The sequence below is a fragment of the Dermacentor andersoni genome, chromosome 4 (assembly GCF_023375885.2).
Source record: "Dermacentor andersoni chromosome 4, qqDerAnde1_hic_scaffold, whole genome shotgun sequence".
Classification (NCBI taxonomy): Eukaryota; Metazoa; Arthropoda; class Arachnida; order Ixodida; family Ixodidae; genus Dermacentor; species Dermacentor andersoni.
In genome coordinates this window covers 45,325,437-45,348,382 of record NC_092817.1, presented here as the reverse complement: position 1 = coordinate 45,348,382, position 22,946 = coordinate 45,325,437, and the positions used below count along the sequence as shown (strand labels likewise).

Here is a 22,946-nt window from a genome sequence, read left to right as displayed (position 1 = left end):
TAAAGGACGAGATTATTAGGATATAATATAATGATGTCACGTGACATCAGCTTTTCCAGTTTTCATTTTGTAGTTTCTGCAGGAACGCTGCACTGTCCAAAGCGAGTCGGAAACAGGCAGACCATTCGGTAAATAGTTTTTTTCCCTTGTCCCCTCTGTCTCTTTCTTTTTTTGTTCGTTCAGTCACTCCAGGGCCCTTGCCATACCGATAATTCATGATGTTTGGTAAACCATTCTGCCCAGCTTGCTCTTCGGCATTGTGGGAGGTTGCCATGAGTACCTTCACCGAAAGCACACGTTGAACGTTTCCACAAAGAATTGCTCTGGCAAGGAAATGCACCAATGCAACTAAGCTGCTTACGAAAATGGGCGTATTTGTTAGGAATCCAAAATAGAATGAGTCGCAAAGCAAATAGTGCGAACGCGGTAAAGACGTGTTCCGCGATATATCGATAGCGCATATGAGACAGAGTTAGGGTTAGAAAAGGGAACTTGAATCACGACTTGCATAATGCTGACCGTGAGACCGACAACACTGTGCTACGCGTTTTCGGTCGCCATTCATTCCTGCATATCGGTCGTCATTGTGCCTCTTCAATTATTCGTCCCTGACAGTCCCAGACTGCCCGAGGCGGCGCTTTCAGCCAGTGAGCGTTGCATGTCCATTCTCTCGAACAGCCCGGTACTGTCAGGCACGAATAATCGAAGAGGTCGATTGTGAGGAGTACACTTCACAACCTCGGCCAGACGGAGCTACTGCGCCTCTTGAGAGCGCCCCCAATGTTAATTAGTTCCTTTTTGCGGTCGCGTCACCCATAGACCTAATTCGCGTCTCCAAGTAAATGCTCGCCACCTAGCGGCCAGACCGAGAAAGAGCCGATCCAGGTTCAGGACTGAAGCGAAAGAGGGTATCCGATCACTGCATGCGCTGAATGCCACTGGAAGGCTGACTGTAAGGAAATTTTCAACCACGTAGAAAGCCTAGTTTCAGATAATTCATTCAGACATGCAGTAGCCTCTGTTCCATAGGCGTCGACTACGGAGGGGGGGGGGGGGGGGAGGGAGAGGGCTCCGGAGCCCGAGCCCTCTCCGGAGTTTTCCGGGGGGGGGGGAGCCTCTCCCCCGGTGATGCCGAAGCCTACGCCCCCTCACCCCCACACACACCTCAAGTGTCATTACTAGAGCTTTTTCACTCGCATCATTGGAGGTTTCTTTTGACTTTCCTCGACCTTTTCATTTAAAATTTTATTGTGGCTAGTAGCTTACTGCATTATTGTTGGCGCAGACGTGCATGGCTTTTAATTCACACTTTCGTTTTATTTCTGCAAATCCTGACAATGGGAGGACAAGCGCATTAGAAGCACCAGCGGCGGCTGCCTCATCCGTATTTCCTCACTTCAACACTCTTTTACATTTACACTGTAAACACTATGCACATACACCTGTGATATGCTTAAATATATACACAGGACAACCTTTATACCTTTGAAAGAGGAGGAGGTAGCCAATTAACAATTATTTCTAAAGGTATGGATAGCCTATGCCTAGAGAATGAATTTGTTGCTGTATGTTCACCTCACTTCAAATTGCTTTGCGTGCTTTTTTGACCCTGGAAAAAACCTATAGACTTCAGTTACCCCTTCGGCAGAATCTTTTATCAACGGCGTGTGAAATGCGCGTGAATGTTGTGTGTCTCAGTATTGCTTCTCTTTCCAGTAAGCAATGCTAACGACTCACTAAAAAAATCTAATAATTTACAACATTTATTAGGGATGAAAACATCGTCACTTGTGCGCAGATGTCATAAATATATATAGGGCGTCCCAATTAAATATCATTCACCACGATTTAAAAGAAAGAGCAATGCTTTTCTCGGCGAAAATCTAGTGCATATTGTTTCCAGTACAGTGGAGTAGCTGCCAGTAATTTTTTTCGTTACTGAGATTTAATTAGGCCATTGTAATTAATTATCTGTCTCGAGACGTACTATCCTAATTATCGAAGTGTCAGTGAGGCATTAGTAGGGCAGCCAAGGGACATGTAACTGTGGCAGTTTCAGCGAGGTACTAATTGTGTACTAACTTTTTACGATTGATGAATAAACCCTGCGAAATATGGAGAATGCCACGTGTCTGCGCTCCCACCCGCATCATAAAGCAGCGCCCTCGAACAGGCTCCCTCTGAGTTAGAACAAAATAAAAAAAATAAAGAAGAAACATCGTGATCGAGCTAGTGCCTTATCTGCCGCGCTCCGGCCGAATTAACCCGTCCCGTTTGATGTTATTTGGAAACAAGCTGTGAAAGCTGTTGTCTTAGCGTAGATAAAGTGCATGGATGTTGTTTCTTCTTTTGTTTTTCGCCACAAAGCCTGTCATCACAAAAGCGAATTGACAACGTCAGTGCAAATGTTTAAAGGTGCGTTTTGTTTCATTCCAGTCGCCATGTCTTTCTCTAATGAGCAGAAGGAAAACATGACCCTTGCCTTGGGATCTGCAAATGGCAACAAGATGAAGGACGCATATATATATATATATATATATATATATATATATATATATATATATATCGCTCTGTGAATCAAATTCGCTCTGTGTGGTAGATAAACAAGTAATTATGTAGGTTAGACTAACTAACTGTTTAGCCGAAAGAGCCATGCGATTGATCCCAACAGAAGACTAGAAGCTTGCCATCCGAGGAGCTCGTAACCGTTTCCAGAAATGCAAATAGTTGAAGCTGGTAATTTTTTGCAGCGTGTTGATTTCCTGACAATTTCACGCAGAAAAGAGAAATTGAACAGTCGAAAATTGCTACTGTGACGCCCATGACTGCTTGTAGGGGGGGGGGGGGGGGTGCGCCTCACTTTCGGGCGACCATGAAGCGCCCGAGACTGCTGCTTGGAAAGGGTCTCGCTTGAGGATCGTCCACCAGTGAGGCACAATCAGTCCACCCGTGGGCGTCTACTATGGGCGTCACAGTTGCGCTCTTTGGCTGTTCAGTTTCACTTTTCTGCGCATTTTCGATTTGTAACGTCTTTTTTTTTAAAAAAAGAAAGAAAGAAAAGGCCCGATTTTCTTAAGCATTACGGTGTGCGGAAGCCCGCTATACGGGGCCTTGGTTTTTCGTGTGGTGATGGCCGGTTCCCCAGGAGACGGCGGCCTGGTCCGCAGACGAATTCGTCAAGCTTCAGCCACTTATGCGAAAGATCGTCCTGATTGATGTTTCGAGGTCGAATCCAGTCATTCAGCCTGGCTGGCTTGATATCTCGAGCTATTCCGCACATGATGCGCTTGTGTATTATGCCTACCTTGTGTCTATAGGACAATCCCACATCACATGTCTTCTAATGGCTTCTTGCTGTCATGTTTCGCGCACATTCCTTCGTTTAGCTCGTCATCAAAAAGATATCTCTCTTGTAAGGTGACATCATTATATATATGTGGTCATCCTTCTCACTAGTACCTGGGTTCCTCGTGGTAGCTACCTCGGCACATCCGGGAAATGAACATCGCCATTACGATTCCGTCTACTCTCTTGCTCTGCGAAGCGCAGATTGGCCGATGTATTTAGTATAGATGGGTGAAGATGGGCGTGGTATATAATTTGCGTGCGGCACGGATTGTCCTCTAAGGGCTACTCGTACCTCGCTGTCTGCCCATTCATTTCCTGTTACTCCGGCACGTACCGGTACCCATTTGGTCGAAATCATGACGCTGCAAAAACTAATAGTGTCAACTTCTCGCATGTTTAGAAGCGATTACGATCTATTCGGATGGCGCGCTTCAAGTCTTCCATAGGTATCAATCGCATGGCTCTTTCGGTCAAAAAGTTTCATTAGTCTACCTTGCATAATTACTTGCTTAATTACTACATTGAGTCATTTTCAAATGTACGACTCCGTCATAAATGCAATATAGAGATAATCATTTATCTCATCTTCCCTACATTTAAGGAATTTCGAACGGATTTCGTGAAACACCTGGTATAAAGCGCTGGATTTGGTCGCGCTGGGAGCGTGCGTGCTGATTGCACGAATGCTTTCACGAATGCTTGCACGACGAGATTTACATGCGAGACATTCTTGTTGATAACCGCGGCTTTTCGTTTTTTGTTGATTCATGATGTTTGACAGCGCTAACGTAGACAAAGGACGGTGAAAGAGGCGACAAACGAAGACAAGCACGCTGTCCTAACACACCCCGATAAGATTATTGTTCCTAAGCTCCCAGATTCGCGAATTTTGAAAGCTTTCAGATATGTCGATGATTTCTTAGTTTTACTAGACGCTGACGAATTACTTTTCTGCCCTTGTGTTCATCAGACATTAACTATATTCAATGAATTCCTTCACCCTTTGGCACTCAGTCATGGGCTTCCGGTAGAATATGCTATCCAGTTTCTCGATCTGAAGCTAACGCTCTCAACCGTTAATGTCTGCTGGTGCTATGCACCACAAGCCAAAAATGCCACTTTTACCTTTCGGGTCATCCAACAATAAACTAATCAAAAAGGTAATCGCGAACACGTATTTTTGGAACGCCTTAAGCAACTCCTGCAGTCATACAGTTCAGAAGAGCTTTGATGCGCAAGTGTCCAGACTTCAGGACGTGACGTACCCCATACAACTGTTGATATCGATAGTGGAAACATTGCTTTAGAAAATAATTAAAGATCGTGCAGGGTGCGCGCGAAACTGTCACTAATGTACGGGAATCGCCAAGACGGAAAGTGGCGGTAATCCCGCACGTTCACCGTGGACCGCATCGATTAAAGAAGTTTGGCCATCGTTCTGGTGTCACCGTTGTCTTTTCCTCTCCCAACAAATTGTCCGCAGCGCTTGTCTTCATTTTAATTGTCGCCTCTTTCTCCGTGCTTTGTCTATGTTATCAAGCATCATGGATAGCACAAGCTAGCCTGGTCGCATACTTTATTGCAGTTTATTTTTGTTTTTTCTTTGTTTCCTACGCAGGAAAGCTACGCTGATAATCGCATGGAGAATGCACTCACGTGCAACCTGGCCAAATGCCGAAAGAAACTGACCACGGTTGCTTGGGTTTGTATAATGCTTTATTGCAAACATTCGACACCCTTCGTAGAACCTTTATTCATCCTTTATTTATTTGGCATTTGATAAAAAAATAAAATAAGAATGTAGAGGGAGTATCACCCAACGTTGGTATCACCATCGACTGTACCACCACTTGCTGCTTTCTTACTTTTTATTTTAATTTGGGACTCCGGCGTGAGAGCGTATGCTTAGACGAGCGAGAAAGCCTATAGGTACCTCATCTCCGTTGCCCCGAACTGCCTTCGCACTCAGCGATCCAATCGTCAAGTTCTTTTTCTTCTCTTTCTCTTTCTTTCCCTCTCCTCCCTTCTTTCTAAAGCTTCTTTTCACGTAACCTATACGTGCGGGTAGGAAACCGCAGACTAGCATTTGGTTGACCTTCATGCCTTTGCTTCCTTTCTATCGCTCTCTCTCTCTTGCAAGGGTGGCTGCCCCTTTAAACAACAAAAACAACAACGATGACGGCGACGATGACGACGACGACGACAACAGCAACAACCAATATGGCCAACAAACTAAGAATGCAAGCCCGCACTTCTCTTCGAAGGCGTGTTCTATTCTGTGCGTGATTAGAAAAATGTCGAAGAGGGTGACTTTTCGAGATTTCCATCGGGTCACCAGCGCCGCCAAATCTCGATGATTATGATACATTTACTAGTCTTAAAGCCCCCCCCCCCCCCCCCCCCCCCCCCCCATACACGTTTCCGCCGGCCAGCGGTGGCAAGTGGATGAAAGAGCTTGAGCTATTGTTCATGCCGAGGGGCCACTCTGGTTCTCAACGGTCCAGCTTTGGTGCCATTAGAGAGCTTTAGTTTGTCCGGTATTCCGGTAAACACAGGCCGAGTGGTCGTTTTACCGGGTGGGGCGCGAGGCGTAAACGTGAGCGACCGAAGCGGTGCGGTCACCTGGAGGCACAGAGCTCAATCGGACAAACACAGAGCTAATATTGCAGTAAACAGGCGTATTCGTTTTCGATTCTGGTCTACTTTTCACAGCGGCGTAATTGTGTCACGATTCACCGCTGCCGAAAATTTACACCAGCAGCGAAGTAGAATACTCTCTCTTTGCCTGCGAGCGGTAATGGTGGCGTCTTTTACAGTGAAGCTGTTAGAACCTCGCTGGGTTTCTCCTGACGTTCGCAGCTTCGCCGAGCTGGGGGAAAGAGAGCTGAGAGAGAGTGAAAGCAGAGTATAAAAATAGCATTGCGCAGTATAGCGACGCGGCGAGAGTGGGTGGAACCTAGCGAGGGAGAAGGAGCGGCGCGGCGGGGACACAGGTGGTGTGACGTCATTGCTCTCCGATAAAAACCTGCGCGCTGGCTTCGGCGGTCCTCTTTCTTGCAGTGGAAAAAAAATTATGCGTGGCTCTGCTGTCGCATACACCAGACACCGGTGAAGCTGGGGGAAGCCCAGCAAAAAGTAGGCAAGTGTACGGTTTGGCAGTGCTTTACTGGCCTTCCCCCCAGCTCCACTGGTCTCTGGTGTTTGCGATAGCAGAGCCACGCATAATTTTTCTCCGTTTTCCCCCGTCCCTTTTCAGTACTGGTACCCGAAATGCCTATTTTCGCGAGACTTCTGTGACCCATCTACTTGTATTTCAAGCTTAATATTTTGCACGAATGCTGCTCTATATTCGCATTATCCTGAAACTACGCTTTTTATGTGATCCAGAATTTGAATGTCTTTTTCTTTGTGTTATTTTTCTCAAGATGTTAACCTGGTCTCCCGTTGCTTTTCAGGTCACTTCCTGCTCTCGTATCCTTTCTTGTGCTGCATTTAGAAAGTGAAATTTCATTAGAAGCTCCACATAGTGGCCGTGTGAATGCTCACAAAAGCGGTAAACACAGCCGAGTGCTGAGTGGTTAGGCAAGTTCACTTGCTTGTTGTGTGTTGCTTGCTTGTTGCCAAGAAGAACAAGGTTGAGTAAAGACACTGCCATCCTGTCTGCACATTTTGTCATTTCTCAGATATGAATGTCCTACTCAACAGCTACGTTTAGCCGAAATGTGAAGGGAAGAGAGAGAGAGCATTGCAAATACTGTCCATCATTCGCCGGAACAAATGTTGCCTTTGCCTCCTTAGCAGCTGACGACGCACGCAGATGTCTTTTGCGAGGAAGACGCTTCGCGGGAGCTGGCCGCTCGCCCCGTCTGCCCGGCGTGTAAGTTTTTCCGGCGAACTGTGAATGTATAGAACGCTGTAGTAGAATTGTGCCTTGGACAATGACATCTTTACTGACTTGTTGCGTTAGCTTGGATGACTCTAAAGTGGCCCCTTCTTCAACTTCACGGCTTTTCTTTGTGCTTTCGGCAAGAGTCTTATATGCATTACATAATGGTCGATATGTTTGGTAACTACTATACTTAATGTGTGAGACTTCAAGCGCGAAGGCAAGAAGCAGGCACGAATAAAGCTTACCAAAGCAACGTACCATATTTTCGCGATTCTAAGCACACACCCCCCCCTCTATTTTCGCGAAAAAATTGGAAAAAAAAGTTTGCATGCGAATCTAAGCACCCCCCCCCCCCCCCCCCCTACTTGTTAGGAAGAGCGTGTAGCCAAGACCACTAAGCGCGCTTGTTCGCTGTGTCATCGAGCCGGAGCCGTCGGAGTCCCGAGGTGGAACGGCGTCCGCGGCGCGATCTTGCCGCATAGCCGGACTGCAGAGCCACGCGGACTCGTGAGTGGCAGTGATAGTGACTGAGCATCCGACACAAGCGGTGGGCTCACTGTCTGCACCGATTTTTCTTTTGGATGTTTGCACAATAAAATTTTATTTCTCGCACCCGTGTCTTTGCCACATACTTAGTAGTATGTGGTATATAGTATACATAGTAGTAGTATACATAGTATGTGGCAAAGATATTTCCCCAGAAGAGTTAACCGCCGAGATGGGTTGGTGTACCGCCCGTTCCCGTCGGTGTACCGCCCGTCGCCCAGACGAGCAGCGGGGCCGAAAACTATCCCAAGAACAACAACCTAGGACGCAAGACTCTCGCTCTCGCTATAGACCCAGGCAGCAAGTTAGAACTCAGGTTCTCAAGGCCGGGCGCATGCTCCCACTACCAGCAAATGAGATCAAGATCATCGTCAGACCCAAAGGAGCACTCAATATTTCCAAGGTCGGCAGCCCTACAGTGACTGCAGCTATTCTTCAAGCAGCGCAACTTAGCTCAGAAGACAGTCAAAACGACACAATATGCTCGAACAACCAGCAAAACATCATGGTGATCAGCACGCCCAGCCCGCAAAATGCGGACCGGTACGTCAGAATCAAGTCCATCCAAGTCATCGGGGTGACCCACGAGGTCAGCGCGTACGAAGCCGCCCCAGATAATACCACCAAAGGAGTCATCAGAGGCATCCCTCTCACCGATGACGCCAGACAAGTCGATGCTAACATCATAAATGATCGTAATCCTCTAGCCCTGGCCGCAAAGCGAATCGGTTCCACCACGACCATCATCATTGCCTTCGACGGACCTGACGTACCATACATGGTTCGGTATGGCGCAACACTAATCCCATGCTCCCTGTACCGCAAGCAGATCGATATACGTTACCACTGCGGCCGCCTCGGGCACCGCATGGACGTTTGCCCGTTCCCTAATAACAAGATCTGCCGGGGCTGCGGTGCTCGCAACCCAGATCAAGATCATCAGTGTACACCCAAGTGCATGTTGTGTGGTGGACCCCACCCCACAGCGGACAAAGCCTGTACTGCCAGATACAAAACGCCGTACGTTATACGAAGACGCCTCGGAGAACGCCGAGTAGCACAGCATTCAGCCCTTCATTCAGAAGATTTCCCGTCCATGGAGACCAAGCACCGGTCCCGGTCCCGCTCCGTCTCCAGACCGAGGTCGGATCGAGGTCGGTCCAGATCAAGATCCACGTCGACACCAGGAGCCAGATATACCTCAGAAAAGGTGAGCTTCGCAGAGGCCCTGACGGGCGTCTCGCGAGAGGGTCACGTTAAATCCCCCCCACTGCCTAAACCCAACACAGACAACACAGATAACACAGACATCGAACACCTTAAGAAAGAAAACGCAGTTATGCGTGATTTAATCCAAAAGCTTACCCAGGAGGTTCACAGCCTCAAACAACCCAAAACCCAACCCACACCTAACACCCCAGAACCCGCTACCAGCAGCCAAACCGAAGAACTCTCAAGACCAGCCCCAAAAAAGCGAGCCCTCCAAGAAGGAGCTCAGGGCCAAGTACGCTCCGAAGTCAAGGATATGCTCATAACACTCCAAAGCACGGTGGAAACTTTACAGAATTCTCTAATCGCCCTTATGCACAGAGTCACCACCATGGAAGCTAATATTCAAACCCTTTTCACACAACCCGCTTCCACCGCTCAAACCGTACCCATGGACACCACAGGAACCGTCGCCGCCACCCTGCCACCTGTGGCATCCCCTATCCTTCATCATGGCCCACACTAAAACTGACACAACATTGTGGCAGTGGAACTGCCGCGGCTACCTCCATAAACAACCCGTTCTCCGTCAACACCTCCGTGCTACTTCATGTCAACCCGACGTAATCTTGCTCCAGGAAACGCACAATACTCCGGTCAGCCTTCCAGGATATCACTCTTTCACTGCGAACAACGCTCCACACGGAGTCTCCACACTCGTTCGAAAAAGAATTACCGCAATCGAACACGATCTCAACGATCGGCGCACCGAACACCTCTTCATTGAGCTCATCCCGCACAGAAAACGAAAGGAAGGAATATTTATCCTCAATATCTACAATACTCCATCTCTACGCCATAGCCGATTTCTAACCCTCTTCAAAAAGGCCCTTAACATCGCAGGCAGCGGCCCCCTTATCATCGGAGGTGACTTCAATCTCCCGCACACAGGATGGGGTTACAGACGCAGCTCTGCTGCAGGTCGTAACTTATGGCAAGACTCCCATGATCTCGGGCTTACGCTCATTACTGACCCAGCCTTCCCCACTCGCCTCGGCACTTCTACTGAACGAGACACGACGCCAGACCTCACTTTCACCAAAAACGCAGACAACGCCCATTGGCGCAACACCCAACACGACCTCGGGAGTGATCACTCTATCATCGAAATTACTCTCCCACACCTAACAGCCGTTATGAGAAGAACAAGGGACTTTACTTGGACGGACTGGGATGCGTTCCGTAAACGCCGTGTAACAGCAGCGACGGACACTCCCATTACCGACATAGAATCATGGTCACGTGATCTACTGTCTGATACTAAATCGGCCACCCGCATTATCACAACAGACGCCCCGACTGAGCGCATGGATAGTAGACTCGCCCACCTTATCGAGGCCAAATCATCCATCCTCTCTAGATGGAAGGGGCAACGACTCAATAGAAGACTCAGACGGAAGGTTGCACTTCTCAACAAAGAAATTGAAGCACACTGCCGCGTTCTAAGTCACCAACAATGGACAGAGCTCTGTCACTCTCTAGACGGGCAACTCCACCATCCCCGCTCGTGGAAAATCCTCAAACATTTGATTGATCTCTCTCTCGCACCCGTGTCGTCGTGATGTCGCAGCGAAAAGGAGCAGGGGGAGGCAGGGGGGGGGGGGGGGTCATTCTAGATTTTTCGAATCTAAGCACCCTCCTCACTTTGGGCATGGCGATCACGAAAAAAAGGGGGTGCTTAGAATCGAGTAAATACGGTATTTAGTATGCTTCATCGCAATACCGAGGTGTGTTGTGGTGAAATAATTTAGCAGGCGAAAACAAAAATAATACTTGGAAGGGAGGCCTGAGAAGAGCAGGTGATTATATTAAAGCTGGCTGCGAGGTATTTTCAGGGCACCCAAGTGATAGCGGGGTGATCAAAGCTTTAACCATAACGGTCAGTGGGTCACTGCCGCCGAGGCCAGATGGTGCCGAGGGTACGTGTTCTCAAACAAGATCGGCCGTCCGCGTAAATGGACAGTCGATTTTATACACCCTTGGCAGGCGGAGGCCTAGGCAATGCCTCAACCCACAGACTAGTCCGGGTTCCAGCTTCCATGTCCCCGTCGCCCCTTTGGTGTCCTGGAAGTGCCGCCAAAGTATACGAAATAAAAATCACCGCCCAACCATTCCGTACAGATGGTTAACCAGCGAAGCTGAAACGTGCGGCCCCAGTGTTTATCACTGGGTTAATCCCGACTGTTCATTAAACGACGGCTTGGTAGGCTGCCGGATCCCCGGTACGCAGTTCCTACTTGCACTCGGCGGCACGAGCCTACTCTTGCGCCCGGGCTGCAGCATCGGCACGGCGTAGACGAGCTCGTTCCCGGTTATGCTCGTGGCGTTGCTGATCGAAAGCTGCCTACTCCTCAGGAGTACGTATGACGCGGGGCCTACCCATTTCAGGGCTGGAAAGAAACTGCTGTGCGCTCGGCTGCGACAGAGAGCAATGACGTCGCTACTGACGCAGCCAATCGCGCGCCTCTCTTTCTTTTTTTTTTCGTGCATCCGCACGGGGTTGCGCCAGGGAAGTTTTCGGCGAGCAGGCGACAGACGTACGGACGGACGGAAGGAAGGACGAATAGGCTAGCCGTATACAACGTCGCTGTAATAATGACACGATGTTCACACTTACGCCTTGTGCAAATGCTCAGTTTCCTTCACTGCAATACATTGTGTATGTTTCACCGCATTACGTTGTGTACGTTTTGCCGCATTACGTAACTGTAATGTGGGGAAGCTACTATGTGAATGCATGTAATATTGAATGCATATGTGATTTTTGAGCTTTTTTTTAACGGTAACTCTCAAGCTTTCGTACGCGTTATTAACCTATGGCGACCGTGTCAGATATCATTTGCTGAACAGAAATGTTGCTGCAAAAGAGGTGCCGTCTACTTGCGAAACACAGTGCTGCAAGAAACATCTAGATTTCGTGTTTAACGGAGAAGCACGGGCCGAAGTATGATGGTACTCCTTTTGATGGCAGCGAAAGTAAGCAAGTTAGCGGAAGTTCATCGTGAAATCCGTACTAGCATGGCACAATACGAAAACCAGATCGAAGAAGAACACGAAATAACGTTTCTCTTTTTGCGTCTTTCACGTTTGGTGGCCATCTCTATGACCGTCGAGATTGCCCGTTTGCGTTTACATCTCGGAGGCCATGTACTGTTTGCATCCACCCCCACTAGGCGCTCCTTCTTGTGTCTCTCTCGCGTATGTGATGTGAAAAACTTGTATACATAATGTTGCGTCACTTTGGAGGTTTCTCCGTGTCATCACGCAGAAAGGCGGTTTTAAATTTTGACGCTTTCTTGCTTCTTATTTGTAAACATTGAATTAATTGATTTGATATTCGGTGGATGACCGGGTACATGCAAGAAAATTAGAATTTTCGGTGAGCGCGAGCAGCAGCCGCGCAAATTTCCTGATGCCTCTATATGTACGGCTGTACGTGACTAGAAGCAAAAGAACGCAACTGACAAGGGCTGCATTATGTGGTTATTATTATTATTGTTGTTTTCAATTCTATTCGTTTCTTACCACCCGTCGCAACGAGTGGAAATGATGGAAAACTAAAAAAAAAAGAAACGTTACATAATACGTCCAGAGGACACTAGACGTGATTAGAGAGGGGGCAGACGACGCCGACGCTGTGTCGCCTGCATGCAGCACTAGGCGCACGCTGGCGTACTTCGCAAGACGAACCCAAGGCAGAAGGCGATGTGTGCGTACCGAGCGTTGATGGAAAACAACATAATCGTGTTTTAGCGGGCTTCCTCCCAGTTAATTTTCTGGCTTTGTTTCAACAGCTGCGATTGTTGCTGTAACATAGTCGATCAGTTTGAATATTCCGAGCCCGAAATAAGCACGTCCTTGCGCGCAGTGCAGTTTCCAAGCGGTATACCGTCCGTTGTCATGGTTTCTCGCTTCCGATGAAGAAAGGCTGAGAAATAACGGGGGATAAACTATTGGTTTCAATTCTGTCGGGACATTTATGAACTCTTTTTCTGTGTTTATTCATTCATATATATACCCGCTATGCGGCCCTTTTCTACAACTCCACCAGGCGGCGTTCAACTGCCGGGAAAGTTTGACTTGGTACGCGTGGATGTCGACCCTCCTGAGCACTTCCGAACGGTGAGCACAACAGCGCATCGTCGGCAGGAAGATCAGAAGTAGCGATCTAATGCAATCATCCTTTCAAAAGGAAATCGTTCCTTGAGAAATTATTTTTACTTCAGGAAACGTCGTAGTTCGGCTGCTGTCCATACACTCACCTTTAGGACACAGAAATGCATCAACACTGGTCACAGCGTGTGTTTACAAGATTTTTAAAAATTTGGTCTGTCAATGGTGCCTAGATTCCGCCTTTCAGTGTTTTGCAAGCGAATCACTGCAGTATCTGCAATGGCTGGGCGTCGATTCGCGTTATGTGAATGATTGGTTACGTCAATTGCTACGAGCGTAATTTCTTAAGAAACACCGAACCCAAGCAGAAAGGAATGTTTGTTTCACTTCGAGGTCGCATTAGGTACTAATACTGCACTAAGATGTGGCTAAATGAGCTCTGCTTTATCCTGTGCATATACTTTATTTCTGTGTTTTTTATTCCGTAATTCAAATACAGCCTCTGCCAATAGAAGCGGTGACAATAACCGATTGTGATTGTGTATCTGTACTCCCTTTATTCTTCTCTCTCTTTACTTTCCTGTCACTTTACCTCCCCTCCCCTCTCTCCCCAGCGTAGGGTGGCAAACCGGATCTTCTCCTCTGTTTAACCTCCCTTTCTTCCCCCTTTCTTGTCTCTATGTTCTGTTTCTTTTGTCCATAGAAACGATGCAACTGGGACTGCATGAGTGCTGCTTACAGCCCAAATGCTGCCGAAATTCTACTATGACTGCTGACCTATGGAATTATAAGTGGCGCTATAAACATCTCCAGGTTAAGGAAGGTATAGTTAGCCTTCCTCTCCGGACCTTAAGTGGTCTAGATTGTGCATGTTTATACCAGAAAATCGCGGCGCAAGCAACGTCGACAACGATAACGAAGATCTTCATCGTTATTGTTCACTTTGCTTGCACCGCTGTTATTTCTGGTTCGAAAATTCGAACGGTGTGAATAAACGGAAGGTCAACTATAGACGGGTGCTGTCATGCGCCCAGTGGCTTCGTTCCTCTCGACAAGGTCTGTATGCATACTAACCTGCTCTTGGGGGATTGTGGTGTACCTGCTTCTCGTGCGTCTGAAGATGGTGCTGGCTGGCTACAGCCCGGAGATCATCATGGACGCGTGCTCGCGTGCCCTGGCCTTCTGGTCGTACCAGATGGCGCAGCAGGGGTCCTGTCTGGAGACCTCCCTCGAGCGCAGCCGCCAGAGGGCAGCACAACTGGAGCAGGCCGTCGAGAGGACCACGCGGGAGTGCAGGGGTGCGTATAGTTATGAATTATTGTGTGGTGACGGATGAACAGCGCTCAGGAAGATGCGGACTTGAGAAATAAATAGACATAACAAGGTTTTTTTTTTCTGACTTCACCAAAGTTTATTACCTGCTTCGGGATGAGCAATATGATTTTTTGTTTTATTGCAAGCTGATTTGGAACTCAAAGTAGTTATTTGCGCTGTTTATCCGTCACTATGCAACTTTACCGACCCGCCCAACTTCCTGCACTAGTGAAATGAACTATTGCCGGCGCGAGTGACCAGTGTGAGACGAGGCCTTGCTGTTGGTGGAAAACCAAGACGGAGCTCTGGGAACTGACAAGTAATGCGGTTCTGCTGGACACGTACTGCTGGTGAAACAGGGCCATATAGACCACTTTCGCATGTATCACCGTCTGAACGCGCTGATTGCGCTATGCCAGCCTAACGAATGTGACGAATGAAATGGCGCACCTCCTCCTTTCAGCGTTACCGTATTTACTCTCGTAATGACCGCGCACGGAGGACAGACACCCTTTGTAGGGTGCCGATGAAGTGAACTCGTCAAACTACAGGAGCAGTGAAAACGGAAGGCCACAAGGACTAAAGCTCCTCTATACATGTTTTCGCCAACAAGGTTAAACATCGTCAACTTACCATCCTCCTCCGCGCACCTTCCTCGCTCACCCCCTCAGCTTTTGGTGGTTGCATTGTACTCTGCTTCGAATTCTGAGCAGCATTTGAAGCGCCGGTGAAAAGCCATAAGCCTGACTCGTGTGTAGCCCTGCAAAAATTTCAAAATAGTGCGAACTACGAGCCGACAGTGCGAATCTGTTGTAGTGCAAAAGGGTCACCGTAAACCGGTTAGAAAATAAAGGGCCTTGTTGTATACGGTCTTGTGACAGGGCTTGTAGCAGGACTGAGGGCTTCGGCGGTTGCTTGTCGGCGACTGTATAGAGACGTGCGTCCTATTTTTGTTTCTTTTTTGCACGGTTGCCTGCACCGTCGTCTTTCTCGCACGGCGCTTCTGCGAAGGTAAGGGATGTGTCACGTGGGTTCAGCGACGTTTTCCTGCCGCTCTCTGTAGTTTGTTATGGATAAGAATAGATACCTGCGAGCATGTGCGAGTGCTGGTCCGCGGTCTTGCCGTTTGAGAAACTTACCGCGGCTGCTGAAGGTATGTCTCGCTTTCTGCTGTAAACCCACCGCAGTGGCTTGGTGGCTATGACGTTTCCGTGCTAAGCACGAGGCGGCGGGTTCGATTGCCGGCCATGGCAACTGCATTTCGATGGGGGTAAAATACAAAAACGCTTGAATACTTCGATTTATGCGCACGTTAAAGAACCCCAGATGGTCAAAATTAATCCGGTGTTCCCCACTACATCTCACCTCATGAATACATTGCAGTTTTGGCTCGTAAAAACTCAAGAATTCAATTATTGAAAGCTTATGCTCTCAGTACAGCATATCAAGCGCGATTGCGGGCCGCATTTCATTGGCGTGCAGTGCATAAGAATTGCTGCACTTCTATTTGGTTCACATTAAGTAACTCCCAGGCTGACAAATTTCATCTCGTACCATCGGCTATAGCGCGTCCCTTTAAAGCTCACTTATACATTCCTTCGTTCGGCGTGCTCCTTGGGGAGAAGAACACCTCAAGAAACAAACACCTGACAGCCGGTCGCGTAAGGGAAAATTACCAGAAAGTACAGCAAGTGATCGCATTTTGTAACGGAAACGCAAAACGACAAGTCACGAAGACGAAGACGGTTACTGGGCAAGCGCCGACTCGCAACTAAGATTTGGTCATCCAAAACAATGTATTATACATGCACCCACAGCATCAAAGCAAGATCCTAAACAATGCACAAGCGATGATTCGTGTCGCCATCCGCGGTATCCTACTCACAGCGCTTTTACTACCAGACACTTGCTTTTACTGTAGCAAATAATGACGTTAGACTAGCTAGATGGTTGCTGGATTCTTGATTAATGTCGCTTTTACTACCAGACACTTGCACTTACTATATCAAATAATGATGTCAGACTAGCTAGATGGTTGCTGGATTCTTGATTAATGCCGCCAGCACAAAATTAGACAGGGACATAACGTACGCTTGAGTACAACAAAAATTTACTTAATGCAGTTCTACACTATGCAAGAGCCATAAAAGACAGTATTATTACCCCGCATGCGTGCCACTCACTCTCTGACAAGGAAACTCTTTCTTTTTCCTTTTGATGCCAACAAAAGCGGCACAACAAGTAATCCTCTTAGTATCTAATGACTTAGTATCTTGTGATTTATGATTCGTTCTACGCTCCTGCAATAATGCCTTTCATAAGACGCTGATGGTAATTTAAATAAATAAATAAATAAATAAATAAATAAATAAATAAATAAATAAATAAATAAATAAATAATATTCACTTAAAAGCAGCCGCTCAGATTTTTTGACCGTGGAAGCAGTCCCAGGACATCTACTTCAGGGATCTGAGACACTCATGTTTGAGACCACGCACCCGACGCACGCGGCCCGCATGGTTCACGGAGCTCCCGGGTGTGGCCTGCGTAGTCCCGCTGAGTGCAGGGCTCGGCAGGGCTTGAAATAAGCCATTGAAGACCAGCAAGCTGGAACAAGCTTTGGCATTTCGCAGCTCATAGCTAAGTCTTCCGAACCGTTTACGGATGTTGTCTTCATAAAGATGTGCCCGCTAGAAGACGCTGTTTGTCGCAGCATGAAAGGAAGTTTTGAGAAGAGCGGTCCTTCGCAATTAACACTGTTGCTGAACCTGTTGATGAAATCAGCGCGGACATTCAGAGAGATCGCAACAAGTTGCGCCGCAGGTCTGTCGCGCTTTAAATGACCGACGACGCTTAGTGCGCCGTTTTCAGCAAGAGCGTTGACGGAAGTCTTAACGTCAAAACGCACATTCCCTGCATCAAGTAAGAAGGCAGTGAGAATGTTCGCCATGTTTGAAAGAGCATGTTTGTGTGAGCAGCTATATTCAATTTGGTGAACTTGAGCAAGTCGCCGTCTGCACTTAAAAATGGCTGTCGCACATGTTCAGTTCGTCATAAGGACCGCATCAGTGCAAGATTTAGCGGCCGACAAATCCTGCCTTGGTGGCCTGAGCGTTGCCAGGCACCAAGCCAGCGTCCGTGAAGGCAGCAGTGTGTCAATCAATGGGAATAAAGCGCATTTTGAGCCTCCCTTCCCCCTCCCCTTGTTTCTTTTTTTTTTTCAGCCAGCTCTGACCGTCAACCACCGACCACCAAAACTGGAGAAAGAGCCAAAGAAAGTTATCCACTTTAAAAGAGAGAAATACATCTCAATTCACTGCACAATGTTAGATAATAGCTTGCTATTCACATACCACAGAAGAAAGCAAAAATACCAGAAGGGTAGCAAGCCAGAATATCAATTTCATTAACAATAAGACATTTATTAACCTATTAACCTTGGTAGTCTGCGTAGAGCGCAACACTGTCGTTCCACAGTTAGCGCGCGGGTGTGCTATGTGCAAATGCTCTGGCTTTCTCGGCTGGGGGGGGCGGGGGGGGGGGGGGTTAGGGCAGGTGGAGAGGACATTCTGTAAGTATCCAGCTAGTAGACATACCGTTTCGTCTGCTGCTGCAGCGCTGACTGGCTGGGAGCGCATACCCCAGCCAAGCTAATAAATAGACACGTCCACTAGGAGGACGCTTACAAAATGCCCCCCCCCCCCCCCTCTGGTGTTGTAGGGGACATCGTGTTGCTTTAAATGAGCCGTACAACCAGCGTAGTTTGCTTTTCTTTTCTGCTCACTTTTATACGCAAGCACTAAACGATACTTTAGGTGGGCCTTTAACTTCCATGTCTTAAAATTACGAAATAACGATGCTGAAGAAAATATCTTATTGGGAACTGTAATTGGTACGTCTGTGAACATGGCGCTACGCGGGACGTTTGATCACATTTACTCAGAGCACGTCACGCAAGTATCAAATTCCTGAATGAATGAAAGTTATTCTTGCTTTCATTAGGTTATGCATACTTATTATAGCAGTACAGTATACTATACGTAGTATTAACGCTGTGTAGTAGCACAGCACAGAGTACACCGTATTTCATAGTAGTAGTAGTGCTACTTTTGTGCAGTAGACGGAGAGATAATTTATTACAAAGACAGAGAGGTTGGCCTGAGCTAGCATGCTCTGGCCTGTTACTCTTAGCAGGGGGGAAAGGAAAAGGGACAAGAAAGAGTGATGAAAGATGACGATGAGGACAGGAAAAAGGGATGCATATACATGTATACACTAACACAGTGGTTTCCTTAAAGCCTTGTGTCTTGTCCTGCGATCTTCAAGTAGGCCAGAGCAGCCCTTGTAGCTATTGTTGTACTGCACGGTCACACACTGCGGACAAAATTACTGTCAGACAATGTTTGCCTACGAATGCCTGCTATAGTGTCGAAGCCGGCGTCTTCCGCTGTGATGCGTAGAGAGGGTAGCCGCAAAACAGATGTTGTAGAGTCTCAGGCACTTGGCAGCGTTCACACTGAAGTTCACAGTGCAGTAATATTCGACAGTGTTAGTAGCGCTGTCTCTGTCGCTTATAAACTGTACGGTCCCGTCTTTTGCGCTGTTTGATTCCCTTCGATACACACAAACAAGCTCGGTGCAGCACGCTCATGCATTAGCGTTAGTATATGCATTACTCTGTACACCATATACTAATTTTCCAGGCGTCTGCACGCGCTATGCCGCTTAAGAGCTACTTTAAAATCTGGTTTAATTTTTTGTGGCAGCTCCTTTGAGCTGTACCAAGTACCCCGGAGCACTACATGTAGTGGTGTGCGTGCCACTAAACTGCTCTGAGCCTTCCTCTAGGCAGTACTTGACAATGTGTGTGCTTGCGTATTTGGCGTGCATGCGTGTCTGCTATGTATACAAATGCGTCATTTCATGTGTCACCCCCATTATCCGGAGTAGTATGCTAGACATATAGCCGGGCAGACATCTCCGATGCATCAACATGTTTCCTCCTTCAGCTCTGAAGGAACACTTGCAGGGTAAGTGATGTGGCGGTAGATTTGCACGGACCTTGGCGGCGAGGCTGTTCCGTTCCGCTGCGACAAAACTACATCTCCTGCCCTCATCCCTGCTGGCGGTGGTTTAGTTGCTGAGCGCGAGAACGCCAAGCTGCGCCAGTACAGCGAGGACCTGCGCGACGAGCTCGAGAGGAGGAATGGAGCGGCAGGAATGGGGGGATGTGTACGAGTGCCTTCAGCCCCTGCCGCCGCCGCAGCTCCCATCGGTCCGCCGCCTGAACCGACGCATCTGGACGCTATATTCGAGGCCGACGCTCAAGGTCCGTGCAGAGTCCCTCCAATATATATTTCTTTCATTTTCTACCACCGTGCTGGATGACTCTGGTCCGTGTTTCGGTGGAAAGATTCACTCACTCACTCACTCACTCACTCACTCACTCACTCACTCACTCACTCACTCACTCACTCACTCACTCACTCACTCACTCACTCACTCACTCATTCACTCACTCACTCACTCACTCACTCACTCACTCACTCACTCACTCACTCACTCACTCACTCACTCACTCACTCACTCACTCACTCACTCACTCACTAAAGCTCTTCTAATATAGAGTGAATTCTCCTGCGCCAGCAAATGCGAGATTTAATAATACTCTCAAACGCCTTTAAAACGAAGCGCATTGGATCTTCGGCAGGAATATCGCGCACCGTACCGCTTGCTGCAGAACAGGCTCAGCTCGTCTGAGAAAAGAAAATCTTTATTTAGTATGAATTCAATAGGTACTTAACGAATGACGTCGCTATTTTTTCTGAACAATGAGTTCGATGGAATCAGCGACTACAGGCTAAGTTATGGCAGCCAGGTCCACGGCGTGCGCGATGGCGAAATTCGCAAGTGACGCAAGGTACAGCTGCAGAGCGTCTGACGCCGCTATTGTCTGCCTCGTCAAAATTCTTGGTTACTCTGCGGGCCGTTCATCACTGTTGCCTTCGTAGATCTTTGCCTCCATTCCGTCCTCCCAGCCTCGACCACGCCGTCAACTCTGAGCAGATCATCACGTCGGATGAAGGAAGTGGGGAGGAGGGGAGGTACGGGAGGTGCACGCTACTGTGTGGTACGAATCCGCCTGCATATAGTGGCGCTGTGGCATTGAGGCACCCCAGGCACTTCTTATGTCCACAGCCGCTCTGTGCCGGCTGCGGAGGGTAGCGGCGACGACGCTACGTGCGTCGTCGCCGGGTGCGTTGTCTGTAAAGCAACAAATCAGCCCTCGGGGACGCCTATATTCATTCGTTGCACAGGCAGATTGGTGTTAGTGGTCTTCGTTGTGCAGATATGAATTCGGCTGGAACGCTAAAAAATCTTCGTTATTCAGATTATTTCGTTGTAAAGGCGTCCGGCTGTATTTCACTGATCGATTGCGTGCTATTAATTAATTTAATTACTGACTTCTTGATTGATTAGTTGTGTTTAACGCTTCGAAACAATAACTATGCTAGAGGAGACTACTGAGCGAAGTCCCGCTGAGTAAATTCGACCGCGTTGAAGATATTAGAGATAAAAAAAAAAAAAAAAACGTTGTGAAATTGCAACAATGCTACGTTGCCTTTGGCGTCTACAAGTGCACACGCTACCCACCGCTTCACTTGCGTTTTGATGACAATTGGAACGGAATTCTCACGTATATATTGTCATGACATGTCATCGCGGTCGAATCTGCTCAGCCTTGCCGTGGTCCCTTTCTTGCAGGTGGCTTCTTCTTCCGGCCGGTCCAGAATTCACGTCCCGTGAGACAAACCAAGCCATCTTGCTTCGATCACCAGTGAAGATTTAGTCTTGTGCCTTCTCACTTTATTCAACGCGACGAAAACTTTCCCAATTAAGCAATTGCATTAATTCTTCAAATGAATTCTCGTGCGTGCTCTTTCTGATAGTTACGAGGATGTGCAATCCTGAAGGGACATTAAAGAGAAAATTAAGTTGAGCATTATTAGTAAATTACTCTTATCTAATACAAAAGAAAAAAAAATAAAGCCATTCTTACCTACAGAGGAAGTGTTGTAAGCGAGGAAAGGCGGTAAGCCGAAAGGCGAGTAGCTGCGCCGCCTCGAAGTTCCCTCGCCAACACGCCGTTACGCCAAGGATTTCAATGGCGGCTCAGTGCTCGGGCCTAGTTAATTTTTATCGGTAAATACGCACTACTTTGTGTGCTAAGAAAGCAGAGAACGCCAATGGATAAACGTTGCAGCGTCTGAGAACCTTTACAGAGCTATAATTGGTCTAACATTATATATATATATATATATATATATATATATATATATATATATATATATATATATATATATATATATATATATATATATATATATATATATATATATATATATTGGTGCCGGGTTTACGTCGCGAAATTCAAAACCTAGAACTCTGGCCTCCATTTTCTCTGCTAATAATCCAATAATCCACCTGTTATTGTTTAATTAACGAAAATTGAATTTTGGAAGAACACTTTACCACTCTAAACTGTTTTTATTTAGGGCCAATTTAAACCTGATACAATTTCTTGTTAATATCTCACCGTCGATGAGCTTTAATAAGGATTGTTTGTGTCGGCATTTGACTGCACCGGACATTCGTATATGAAAAAGAGAAAACAAAAATGCCAGTGGTAAAAAAGGCTTAATTTTTATAAAGTAACTATAACAGCGAATCATGGAAGTTACTGAACTCAAGGGTCAGGGCAAGTGATTGCTTGCAAGAAAGCACTCATTGCGCGGTTCGGGACTAAGGAAAATTCAAGCAACAGAACATCTACGTAGCGCTCCGCCTCCCGCATATGGATCACACATCCAAAACACTGAAGTAACCGGGTTAACAGAAGCCAAAGCAAAGGGGAAATGGACGCCTTTTGTTTAATTAAGGCGTCAGCTAAGTAAATATAGAGGCGAGTTAGAGGTATAAATCTCTCTCTCTCTCTCTTTACCGGCAGCGCCTTCGTCTTTCGCACTGCCAGTCACACGTCGCTTATATATGTAGCAAACTGAGAACAGCACCGCACAACAAAAGGCGGAAATACTGTATACGCCCGACGTAATTGTTGCAGTCTTAGGAATATGGGAGAGCACATGGGCATGGCGAGAGGCACGATATTTGTAATATACTGTGTATAGCCATGCCGCTACGGACGTCAGTATGCGCGCACATAGTGACGAGAATACCCGGGTTGGTTTCCACAAAGTTGTTGTTTTCCTATTGCTTCTCTGTTCCTTTTCTCTCGCCTACTATTTTTCTTCTTTTTCTACCTTGAGGAGGCAGCTGCAGCCTCGCAAGTAGCTTTGTTGCAAACAATTTTTGGATCCCCGCTTCCGACAGCCTTTTAAGCTCCTTTATCCACTTTCACGCCGCACGTGGCGCCGAGTTGTCGTGGTGGGACAACTCTTTTTCGGG

The 22,946-nt window shown here is 47.4% G+C and overlaps 1 protein-coding gene across 1 annotated transcript; it reads left to right on the top strand.

The window, feature by feature from the left end:
* Positions 1-66: 66 nt before the first annotated feature.
* LOC126537039 (uncharacterized) lies at positions 67-21,547 on the top strand. The gene is made up of 9 exons (XM_050184153.3): positions 67-128; positions 4,967-5,050; positions 6,804-6,819; positions 7,166-7,225; positions 13,104-13,174; positions 14,286-14,463; positions 19,490-19,510; positions 19,618-19,809; positions 21,246-21,547. The coding sequence occupies exons 2-9, from the start codon at positions 4,988-4,990 to the stop codon at positions 21,320-21,322; spliced, it is 678 nt and encodes a 225-aa protein (XP_050040110.1). The 5' UTR covers positions 67-128; positions 4,967-4,987; the 3' UTR covers positions 21,323-21,547.
* The last annotated feature ends 1,399 nt before the right edge of the window (positions 21,548-22,946 follow it).